General features: G+C 45.4%; 1 protein-coding gene across 1 annotated transcript in view; it reads left to right on the top strand.

Annotated features, from left to right (window-relative positions):
- Positions 1–993: 993 nt before the first annotated feature.
- The window catches only part of Fbxo16 (F-box protein 16), a 51,475-nt gene continuing 39,747 nt past the window's right edge, over positions 994–12,721 (top strand). Inside the window, exons 1-2 of the mRNA XM_041673571.1 lie at positions 994–1,254; positions 6,294–6,429. Coding sequence (XP_041529505.1) covers positions 6,331–6,429 — 99 coding nt within the window. The 5' untranslated portion in view covers positions 994–1,254; positions 6,294–6,330. The remainder of the gene's footprint in view (positions 1,255–6,293; positions 6,430–12,721) is intronic.

Consider the following 12,721-nt stretch of genomic DNA (forward strand, 5'->3'; position numbering starts at 1 on the left):
ATTCCCGAAAGTTGTTCCCTGACCCCCACACATGGCACACGCATGCCCACATGACAACGACACACACAAATAAATAAACGTAAATTTAAAACTACACTATTAGAAACAAAAATGATGAAGCATGTAGGGTTTGTAGGGCTGCTTAAGTTGTAGGAGAGTCCCTTGTTTTAGCAAGAAAGGCAGTGTGGGAAATTGTTATTTTTGTTTTTGGTTCATTTTTGGTTAGCCGATGCTCCTCAAAATTGCCTTGCACTGTGACTGCAGGCATGGAATTTTGAACTTCCTGGAATTCTCCAGAACTTACAATCACAGCTACAAGATCCCTGGGCTTTACGTTCATCATTTGCACATTTCCCTGCTCATTTTCTCTCATTAGATTTCTCCTGTGTTTTAGACAGGGGTTTGGAGCTCAGGCTAGTCTCGAACTCCCTATGTAGCCAAAGCTCTCCTAGGACCCCTGATCCTTTTGCCTCTCTATCTTCTGAGTGCTAGGATTGCAGGCTTGAGCCACCACACCCAGCTTCATATTTCTTTCTTTCTTTTTTTAATCCTTGCATTCTCTGGTTCTCACTACAAGGTGGGTGCTCAGTGCATTTAACTAATTAAATGTGACTGGATTTTAAAAACCCAAATTCAGAGTTATTCTTACAACGGCATGCCATCTGCTGGTTCCCTGGTGTATCTGTCACTCAGCTTGGGGCAGTGCCTCCACGACTCCCTTTTCCTCTGCAGGTGCTTTTCTGCCATCCAACCCGTTGCAAATTCTTGTTTCTTCCAATCCTCTTCCACCTTCTGGGCAGTCTTAAAACCTGTCACGACGATCCGACTGACCAGAATAACATAACTGGGCATGCTCCGTAGTGAAGGGCTGTTTTGGAATACAACCGTGGCAAGCCTTTAAGGAACGTTTTTCAAGGTTGCTGGTTTCAGGATTGGATACATTTTCCTGCTAGCATTCTATCAAGACATGACAGCTCCTCCCACTCACCCTACAGCCACACGTTCTCTCTCTCTCTCTTTTTTTTTTATCTCCGTGCCCAATTTTGGAGCCAACCCTCCTTGGATGCCCTGGCCAATCAAGAGACCACACATTGTTGCCTAAGAGACCCCGGATGCCAGCGACAAGATTTATAGATGGTGATTGGACTGCTGGGAGCAGTGAGGTGGGGGCTGGAAGGAAGCAAAGAAAACTGCCCTAGCGCAGCGATGGCAACCCCAGAGCCAGAGGCTTGAAGAAGGAGGCCGGCAGCTGAGGTGAGAGCAGTGGGCAGGGCAGGAAAAAGATGGAGATTCGGAGAGAGCTCCCTAACTTCCCACAAGCCTTTCCGGGGCTCTTGGGATTGCAGGCTGCTGCAGTTTCAGTGGTTGCTCCACACCTATGAAATTAACAACCACCAATTACGTGCAGGTCAAACATTAGCTTTAAAAGGCATGCATTACAGCGCTCACTCGGTTTTTAACTGGTTGGATATAAGGTAAATTCGCATTTAAACCTACCCCTCTTCTATTTCCTGAGAGTGTGTGAAATTCCCCGCGCCTGGCAACATTACAGTGTACTGTGGGTGAATTATGTGTTGGCAGAGAAACTCAATCCTCGTCTTCATTGTAGCCTCCAAAGGAAACCCTGACTGTCTTGAGTATTTTCTCTGTGCCGGGTCCATTATGCTCTGAGTTTTGGCGTGCAATCTCACAAGGTTTAATTCTCACACTGCCCCCACACCCCCTTCTCCACCATGACATTTCTTCCTTCCGTTGAGTAACAAATACTTATTGATCTATTATGTACCACAGCGATTGGAATTGAGATACGCAGTGTCAGAAGAACACACAAGCCCAGAAGGGTTTCATGCTACCGTCCTTACAGTGATCAGGCTGTCAGTGGATCTGGACAGAGTACAGGAAAAGACAGTTCCAGTGAGCCGACCCAGATTTCATGTTGAGGAGTTGGGGTCCCACAGCCATTAGTGAGATTCACAGGTTTTTTGTTGTTGTTTTGTTTTGTTTTTAATTAAACAGTGACCTCACTGACAGCACCTTAAAAAACAAACAAGCAAAAACTATTGGGTGTGGTAGCACAGGCCTTTTATCCTACCACAGGGGAGGGAAAGGCAGGTGAATCTTTGTGAATTTGAGGCCAACCTGGTCTACAGAGCAAGTTCCAGGTCAACCAGGGATATGAATCGAGACTCTGTCACATAACAAAAACAAAAGCAAGGTAAAACAAAACAAATCTCAGGGCTCGGACTACAGTTCCATGGGTAGAGGGCTCGTCTAGCATGCTTGAAGCCAGCTCTGCATAAGTCAGGCATGTGGTGCACACTTGTGATCCAGAGCTTGGGATGTGGAGGCAAGAGGATGAGACATTTAAGGCCATCCTTGGCTACATAAGCCGTTTGGAGGCCTGCCTGGAATAGGGCCTTTGTTGAGTTATTGTGTAATGGTGACGGTGTGAACAGGAGATTTAGAAGGCCAGACCAGATCTTAGAACATGATTCCTGGGACTCCTGCTTGGCCATTAAACAGAGCTTGGAGCCGTATCTAGGGGATGGGGATCCTGGCCTACTTTCTACAGTTTCATCCCAAAGAACGTGAAGTATAATGACAAGCTGTCGTTAAAAGGCAAAGAGGTCAACGAAAGCACCAGCAACTTGTGTCTCTGGAAGAGGGTGAGACGACCGGTCTGCTTTCTCCTGGTAGACACAGGGTCCATCCTTTCTTGTGTGTGTTGTGTGAAAACCTCTGTCTCTTGAGTGGTAGCTAGTGGTCTATTCTGTAAACTTGTGTGTGCTTACAAACTATGTATACTGTTGGTCTTCTGGGGTGGAGGGGTAGAGGAAAATTGAAAAAGGATAATCACAAAAGACGAGGCAAGACACCTCCGTTGGCTCGCTTCTGTACAACCGTCACCAAGGTCTGTGCCTCCTGGCCAGGCCCACCCCCTGGAAACTACAGATGCTCTGCAGAAAGTCTAATCAGAAGCGGTTTTCAGATCCAAGGAACCAGCGGGAAGAAAACAGCCTTGCAGGCCCTGAGGGTGTCTCTGAGCAAATCTATCTTTTCTTGATTCAGTAACTGTACCCAGAATACAACGAATGGCTTGCCACACACACTGGGAAGCGAGGGAGCTTCTCAGCTTAATGCAGAGGTTTTTTAACCCCGGGGGGGGGGGGGGGGGAAGCAGAATCTTAGCTTCCTGTGATTTTCTCTAGGAAGGAGACTCATCGCCTTTAGCTCAGAGGCTTCAGGTTTTATTATTTATTTATTTTTATTTTTTTTGAGTTTGATTTGATCTTTCTATAACTGCCTGCCCTGTAGGAGGCTTCAGGTTTTAAAAGAGCTGCTGTCATAAAAAGGCGGGGCGGGCGATGCTGGGCTCAGTGACAAATACCAGTAATCCCAGCCCTGGGAAGATAGAGGAGGTGGGGATCTTGAGTTTGAAGGCAGCCTGAACTTTATACCAAGTCCCTGTCTCAAGATAAAAACAAGCAGTGTACAATTTTTACCAGGGCGGATCTGAGCTCGGTGGAGGTGTTTTATATCTATTGTTTGCCTGCTCACCTGCACCTGTATTTCTGGCTGCTAGTCAACGATGCTGCAAGGAAACCATTTCCTGTGTCTTTTGAAACCTAGCGAAAACTGGAGTGACTTAGATAATTAAATATTAGAAGCCGAGAAGAGCCCAAAGGCTGGTCTGAGCCCAAGCTATGGTGGCAGGGTACAACCAAGGGAAGGTGTTGATTAATGAGCCTACCAGGGTGTAAAATATTGGCTCCATCTTCAGCTCTAACTTAAACTTGAGTGAGGGCCTCAGAGATTTCAGATGTGGTGAATGGAGAAATCCCATCTCAGCTGAAAAGTAATGCATTAAAATTTTTATGCATGTTTTTAAGGCAAAGCATTATTAGCCTAGGCTGGCCTCTGTATGAGGATGACTTTGAACTTCTGGCCTCTCACCTCTATCTCCTGAGCACTAGTATTACAGGCATGTGACACCATAGCTGGTTTATGTGTTAGTGGGGTTAAACCCAGGGCATCGTGCAAGCTATGTAAGTACTCTCTACTAACAGAGTTACATCTCCAGTCCAGTTGGTTTTTTCTTCTTTCTCTAGCTCCTCTCTCTCTTTTCAAGACTGGGTTTCTCTGTGTATCTCTGACTGTCGTGGAACTTACTCTGTAGACCAGGCTGGCCTCGAACTCACAGAGATCTGCCTGCCTCTGCCTCCTGGCATTAAAAGGTTTGCACTTCTACTGCCTGGCTTCCAATTGGTTTTTTAATTTGTTCAACATTTAATGCTGTTGGGTCATGTATGGAGCCCCAGATCAAGCATTTATAAAGTTGCCTTGGCCACAGTTCTACCTGTGTGGGTAAACCCATCTTCAGAGAGAAAGGAGGGTAGAAACACTGAGGGCAGGTACTGAATCTTCTGTCCGTTATAAAATATGCCATCATGGCTCACCAAAGGGCAGGTTTTGGACACTCTATAAGTGACAAGACTGAAAGAGGTTACTAGTTACTCAGGCCACCTGTCCATCAGCCACCTTGTCAAGACCTTTTCTTCTTTTCCAAGTATCATTTTGGAGGTACACATACATAGGATTTAAAAAACTGCACAAGAGCCAGGTGGTGGCAGCTCACACCTTTAATCCCAGCACCTGGGAGGCAGAGGCAGGCAGATCTCTGTGAGTTCAAGGTCAGCCTGGTCTCCAAGAGCTAGTTCCAGGACGGGCTTCAAAGCTACAGAGAAACCCTGTCTCGGAAAAAAAAAAAACAACAACAACAAAGCAAAACAAAAACTGCACAAAGTGGGTCTGGAGAGATGACTCAGAAGTTAGGGTGCTTGGTGCTTTTGTAGAGGAACCAGGTTCAATTCCCAGCACCCACATGATGGTTCACAGCTATCCATGACACCAGTTCCGAAGGATCCAGTACCCTCTTCTGACCTCCTCAGACACCAGACACACACACATGCAGGCAAAACACACCCAATAAAATAAGTAAATCTAAGAATTGTTTTTAAATTGCAGAGCCAGTATTAAAAACAAACTGCACAAGGTTAATTTTATAAAAAGGTTGCAAAAGCAGAAACAACTAACAAATGAAGAAGAGGAAAAGGGCAGGTTGCTTCTGGGAGGCAGAAGAGCAGGCCCGGCACTGCAATCTGCTCAGGTCGCTAATGTTACCCTCAGTGACCACCTCACGCAGAAAAGGGCAAGCCCATCTGTGACTTGGTCCAATCACCATCTGTTGTCAAGGAAGGGACTACTGGTGGCCCCCAAATGAATAAAAAAAAAACCAACCCAGCAACTGCACACCTCTAAAGTCAGCCAACCAGCCAGCAAACTGCACACCAGTGAGGAAAATAATTCCTCAAGAAAATTAAAGTACCTTAATTAAAAGTAGGTAGACTATATACCAGATAACTAAAAACAGCAGATTTCCCCCGGTAAACACATCTGTCCATCTCTAAAGGCGTGGCCTTGCCCACTCCATCAGTCTACCCCTTGAGTGTGTATTAGACTGGAACTCTTTTACCTCCCTGCTAAGAGTAGAGGAGGAGAGCTAATTTCACAAAGACAAAAATTAGGTGTCTGTTTTGAGATAGGATCTCATAGGGTAGCCATAGCTGGCCTGGAACTCTTTGTGAAGAACAATGTGGCCTTAAATTCAAAAGAATCCCCCTACCACTGCCTCCCAAAAGCTGGGATGAAGGATGTGGGGTTTTTGTTTGTTTGTTTTATTGTCGTTTGTTTTTGTTTTTCCGTACAGGCTTTCTCTGTGTAGCCCCGGCCGTCCTAGAACGAGTTCTGTAGGCCAGCCTGACCTCCAACTCAGAGATCCTCCTGCCTCTGCCTCCTGAGTGCCGGGATTAAAGGTGTGCATCACCACTGCCTAGCTAAGGGTGTGTTTTATGTTGCACTGTGACTAAATTTGAAACATTTCCTCTTTCTGGCCAATAAACTTCGTTCTGAGCTAAGAATGACTCCGAACATCCATGATTCAGTGGTCTGATTCCTGTACAACTCACTATCTATATGATCTTGGGTAGGGTGGGTAACCTCAGTGGGCCTCATTTTTTTTTAATGGTCTAAGTAGCTAAAACTCACAATTGCTCCACCAGCTCATTGTAAACTTGTACTGAACATATGTATAAAGTCTTTGACATAAGCAAGACTCTTGGTAAATATTCTCCCCACCCATACCCTCTTTCAACATACAAAAAAAAAAAGTTGTATTTTTTTCTTTTTTTTTTTTTTAGTTTTCAGAAGGTTTTATAATTCATTTCTTCTGATAGGTGTAGTCTTTCTGATGGAAGAATACCAGATCCTTTCATGATGGCCTTTGCACCTCCAAAAAGCACTGATGGCTCCAAAATGCAGACAAAGATGAGCACCTGGACACCCCTAAACCATCAACTTCTGAATGACCAGGTGAGCAATTAGAGTATTTTATTATTTGGGTTCTGGGGGGGGGGGGTAAAGTCCTGATAATCTGAATATGAGCACAAATTGTTGAAGATGGTACAGTCTTGGAACAAAAGACAAAACAACTTTATTTGTGTGTTTGTATGTGGACAAGACTAGAAATAGATCAGAGTTCTGCCCAAGGGAAAAGTCATTGTTCTTGCCTGCATTATCTATCCTAGGTGTGTCTTCTTTTTCCCATCACTGGTCCTTCTTGGAGCCAACAGAATTTGAGGGAGGGGATGAAAGATGTCTAGGAGGGCTTCCCCCGAAAACCAATCACCAGGTTTCTGGGTAAACTTTTAGTTTATCCATTTAGTGAATACATACATTTCAGCCGAGTACTCAGTGATACTGGTGTTCTCCTGAGAGGTCTATTTCCCAGTTTAATTCTGGGGAGACACAAGGAAAATACACCCGGTAAGAAATTGCAGCAAGTGGCCGGGGTGTGGGAATGGCGGAGCTCTGGGGTATTGTATTCCTGCTTCTGTGAGTTGCAGAACTCTGATCAGTCCCTGAGCATCAGGACCACACCCGCTTGGCAACGAAACACAATCAGTTTCATTGTGTAAAACTGACCTCACTATCTTCCCTCTCCACGCCAGTCCTTCCTCCAGGTGAGAAACCCCACTTTATACCATCACGAGGCCATAAAAGTCTCCCCTTCCCCTGCCAGGTGTGGGATTGGATTCTTCACTCCAATTTACAGGCTAATAAGCGAGCCTGTTGCGGATGGAACAAAAGGCAGTACTATCTCACAATAAGGGACACAGGGATCTGGGCAGGGACAAAGAATTTCCAATCACAGCAGAGCTGTCAGCATGAGCATTTCGTATCAAGCCTAAACACTGACTCTCTCCTGGTTGACCTCGGCCAGCTGAGTGATGCCCATCACCCAGATACATGCCTAGCACACAGTGGTTTTCTTGGCAGCTGAAGACCAATGAACACAGGGAATCTAATCTTCATAGTGAACAATGACCATAAAGTCCTCCCTCTAGGCTGCCTTCCTGCAGTGTAACTTGGAAAGCAGGCCCAAGTGAAGAGTGCTCGGTGCCTTCCCTTCTCAGCATGCCCAGACTCTTAGGATAGGGAAGCCATGGAGTATTAGATCCCTACACACCGTTGCCCCCGTGTCCCATTTGTTCTCTGGGTCTCTGAGTCTTCTCTCTAGATCTAGTCCACCCAGCTCCATGTTCTCAGGTCCCTTCCTGCCACCACCCTTGCCAGGCACAGTACAGTAACTCCCTGGCTGTTGTCACTGCGCCCACTTACTTTTCCTCTATTAAGGCTCCAGGGAGATCTTTCTAAATACCAATCCTATTAGGTGAGACTGAAAATGGGATTTACTCCAAAGAGCAAATTCCAATCCCCCACACATCCCTGAGGTCCCTTCAGGTCCTGACCCCCAGCCAACCTCCCAGCTTCCAGCCCTGTCTGTACTCCCTGGCACTTGAGGCCAAACGGGTGAAGTCCACAGTACCCTCATCACCTCACTGCTTCCTGCCTCCTCTTTGTTCTCATTGCTGTTTCTAGCTTTTCTATTCAACTACAGCCCCTCCGGACTGACGTGTTCTCCTTCCCCAACTCTCTGAAGACACAGGTCTGGGTATGGCTTCCAGAACACAAGTCCTGTCCTCTCGCTGTTCTGTGTGTGTGTGTGTGTGTGTGCGCGCGTGCGTGCATGTGTGTGCACTTGCGTCTGTGCAACTATAGGTGTACATGTGCATATATGTGGAGACCAAAGGACTTCAATTCTTATTCCTCAGGTATGCTCTACCTTGGTTTTTTGTTTGTTTTGTTTTTGTTTGGTTTGGTTTTGGTTTTTCAAGACAAGGTTTCTCGGTAGCTTTGGAGCCTGTCCTGGAACTAGCTCTTATAGTCCAGGCTGGCCTCGAACTCACAGAGATCTGCCTGCCTCTGCCCCCTGAGTGCTTGGATTAAAGGCGTGGGCCACCATCGCCTGGCTCTAACTTGTTTTTTGAGACAGGGTCTCTCATACCAAGCAGGCGAGGCAGGCTGAGCTTCAGGGATCCCCTTAGCTCTGACTCTCCAGGGCTGGGGTTTAAACACAACAGAACTCTTTGTGTGTGTGTTTTGTTGTTGTTGTGTTGTTGTTTTGCTTTTTCCAGTGTGAGTTCTGGGGGGTGCAGTTGAGGTCATCGTATTTGCAACCATGTGTTTCATCAATTGAGCCCTTCTGGAGCTACCCTACCCATTGACTTTTATCTTTGGGCCCTTCTAGCTCCTTTCTTGGCTGGAGTTGGGCCATTGTTTCTGCAATCCTAATGAAGTGTTGATCCCTCTTGGCAAAGCCCATAGTTAATCCTGGCTCATCTTAGAACTAGGAACTTTCTCCTTCTCTAATGTGAAGCAGGAGTAAAGGGAAGAGGGTTGCGTAAGAGATTGGAATCCTGAGAAATAAAGCGGAGAAAAGCTAAAAAGGAAAAGATCTTTAAAAAAAAAAAATGACCCAAGACGGGAGAGAGGGAAGAAAGGAGGCCTCAGGAACAAAAGGATAGGAAGAAGCAGATGGAGCCTGGCCCCATAGTGCCAAATGAACGTATGGAAATCTTTTTCTTACCGCACAACAATTATTTATTGAGCACCTGTTCTGACGCTCGTAGCTCTCCGACAGTTTATATCACAGTTTATCCCTCCAACTTCAGTGTCAGATTTGGAAATCTGTTTTCTCGTTGAATTGTGAAGGTTTTGCACATGTGTGGAAAAGTGACTTAAGTTGAAATACCAAGTTGCTGAATGTCTTGATTTTCAGAAAGTTTCCCAGGAAAGTCTCCACCAATTTGGCCACTGTGAAGAAAGTGTGTCTTATGCCAGGCATGGTGGCATGTCCTTTAAATCCCGGATCTCAGAGGCAGAGGCAGGAGAATGTCTGTGAGTTCAAGACCAACCTGATCTACATAGTGAGTTCCACACCAGCCAGTGCTCGTGGCTGGAGAGATGGCTCCACAGTTAAGAGCACATATTACTTTGCAGAAGATCGTAGTTCAATTTCTAGCACCCACATGGGGTGGCTCACAACTTTCTGTACCTCCAGCTCCAGGGAGATCTGATACTTTTGGCTTCTTGGAGCATTTGTAGTCATATGCACATACCTACACACAAACATAATTAAAATCAAAATTAAGACTCCTTTAAAAAGTACCTTCATAGTCCCCAAAGCACCCGAGTTCTTTTTGTGGGTGGGGCAATAGAGGAAGATCCTTTATTTTGGCAATACTGGGAATTGAACTCAGGGCCTTGTACATGTGAACCAAGGGCTCTCCCACTGATGGTCATCTCCTGCAAGAAGCAGGTTTTGAGATGAGCATCTAGGAATTAACCCTGAAGAAGAAGAGAGAAAGTATGATGGCTGTTCTTGCTTCTCAACTTGACTACATCTGGAATTAACTAAAACCCAAGTGGCTGAGAACATATGCGAGGTATTTTTTCTTAATTAAATCATTAAAGATGGGAAGATCCATCATCTAATCTGGACCACATCTTCTGGTGGTAACCAGAATAACATAAAGGACACAGAAGGAAGCTTGCTCTCTCTGCCATCTTGTTCTCGCTAGCAAGTCCTTTCCTTCACTGGCATGAGAGCCCACTTCTTCAAGATTCTGGCATATACTGAAGACCAGCTGAGACATCCAGCCTTGTGGACGGAATGACTACTGGGTTCTTGGACCTTCCGTTGTTGGACTAGCTGGACCACAGCCTGTAAACCACTCTAGTAAATCCTGTACAGACAGACACACACAAGTTCTGTTCCTCTGGAGCACTCTAATACAGAAGGGAAGGGTGTAGACTTGGGGACAAGGAGGAAGGGGAGCTGCAGTGCAGTCTCCATGACGGCTCCACTGTCCCCATAGGACACCAGCTGTCGTGATATCAGGGTGGCCTGGCCATTATAGTTGACACTGCCCTTCAGTGGCCAGCTGCTCTCCCCTCCAAGGTCATGACCTTGGCCAAGGCAGCTTCTTTGGGCTCCTGACTGTCAACCAGCTGCCTCCCAATGGATACTAAATAAACCCCTCAGTTCTAGAAAGGATCAGTACAAAATAACGAACATGGCATGGTTTTATCCTTGTTCTTTAATGGCTTTTGTCACATTTAATGAAATTTTTTAGAGAAAATACTCATCATTCATAACTCCCATATTCAAAAATATTATTTAGTCATCTTCTTGTTTCAAATGAATTTTTTTAAAATATATGCCATTATGAACTTCTATTTTTTAAAAAATATTTTATTTTTAGTGTGTGTGTGTGTGTGTGTGTGTGTGAGAGAGAGAGAGAGAGAGAGAGAGAGAGAGAGAACACATACACAGTTGGCCATGAAGCCCAGAAGTCATCAGAGTCCCCAGACCTGGAGTTACAGTTGTGCCCAACTCTACTGGGGTGCTGGGGAATGAACCCCACATTCCACGTAAGACCAGCACATGATCTTAACCACTGTGCCATCTCTTCAGCACCCACCTTCTTTGGGGACAGGGAATCATGTAGGCCCAATTGACCTTGAACGCAGTAGGTAACCACAAATAACTCCATCCTTCTAATCCTCCTCAATTTACCTCCCTAGTTCAAGAGTTATAGGCCTGTGGTTCTAAGCCCCATTTATAAGAGGCCGGAGGTTGAACCCAGGGCATCATGCAAGCTAAGTAAGCAGTCTAGTGAGCTACATCTCCAGCCCTCCATTTTGTCTTTCCCCTGTTCTGTGGCAGAACCTAAAATACATAATAGCCAAGCCAGCCTAAAATAAGAGACTCAGGGTTCTAACTTCACAGCAGGTTTTCAGCTGAGAGACTAAATTCGAATTTAGATTACTTAAAAAAAATAAAAGCATCATCAAGGTGGGCAAATGCAGCAGATTACAGAGTAATTTGGGCACTGAGGGTTCCTAGGGGAGAGTGTTGTAATAGTACCTATGTTGCCAGCCAGTGTTGTAATTAGAAGGCTCACGTTCCTCCATACGCAAAGTTAGCCATGGACAGGGATGGGCAGGATAATTGCCTTGACTCTAGCGATTATTTCGCTCTTGTATATGCATCCCAAAACATTATGTTGGCACACCTTAAATACGTATAATTTACAAACATGAAAAGTGCACATCCCCATTGCTTTGGTGCGTGATTCCCACACATCCCACAGTGCCTGTAAAAAAGGACGTTCTGGGAGGCGGCACCTCATTGCCATCCATCGATCATAATTTAGGATTTCCAAAGTCGCTCCCTCCTCCGCTGCAGTGATGTCACCCGAGGAAATATGTAATTGCAGTGTCAACAGACTAAAATAACAACCAAGGGATTTTGACTTAACAGCAGGCTGCGGGTAAACTGTGATATAAACAGACTGCAGCCGTCTGCGAGAGAAGAGCCATTTTAATATTGCCATTTCAAAGAGATAGTCTGGTTTCCAGCTCCTGAAAAATGAAGGTCCTGATTGCACGTCTTTGGAATGAAAATTCACTCTAGTTCAGGGAATGTAAGAATGCAGATCCAAATGAGGACTGACAGCAAAATGACTTGCCCCAAATTATATATATTATATAATTATCCTTATAAGCTATAATTATAAATTATATGTATAATTTGTTTATATATGTAATGTATTAAGGGCAGACTCAGCCAGATTGGAGTCCCCTTGACTTTGAGTCAGGGTGTGTGAAGTAGGAGAGACTGTTATATTTGCTCATTGTCCCCCCTCTCCTCCTCTCTTCTGTGATCAGTTTCTCCTTGGTGGCGATACTGTCTGTGAATGCCTGGGATTGCTTGGAGTCTGAATAGATGTTGGTTTTTCCTTTTCCTTTCACTGCTTGTGCTCAAACCCAGGGCTTCTCAGATTCTTAGAAAACACACTGCCGCTATGCTGTGTCCCCAATCCTCCTTTTTTACTTTCTAAGACACAGTCTCATAAAATTACCTAAACTGATTTAAACTCACTCTGTAACCTAGACAGGTCTTGAACTTGTGATCCTCCTGCCTCAGCCTCCTGAGTAGCTGTGATGATAAGCCTGCACCACCAGGTCTGGCTTGGACATTGTGTTTGCTTTAGCCTGCTGCATGACGGAACCCACTTCCCACCTCGTTCCTTTCCTGATACTTTCTGTGGACTATGCATCTCCCATCAATGTTACCATGAGCCACACCTTCAGGGAACACTGTGATGGTGCAGCCAGACCCCCTTTTGAAAACTTATTGATGATGTCAAGACCCAGTCTTCTTCCCACACCAGGCAGAGCACTGGCAGAAGTTCTA

The sequence above is a fragment of the Microtus oregoni genome, unplaced genomic scaffold (assembly GCF_018167655.1).
Source record: "Microtus oregoni isolate MIOR12 unplaced genomic scaffold, Mior012 000001F_ref0000356, whole genome shotgun sequence".
NCBI lineage: Eukaryota > Metazoa > Chordata > Mammalia > Rodentia > Cricetidae > Microtus > Microtus oregoni.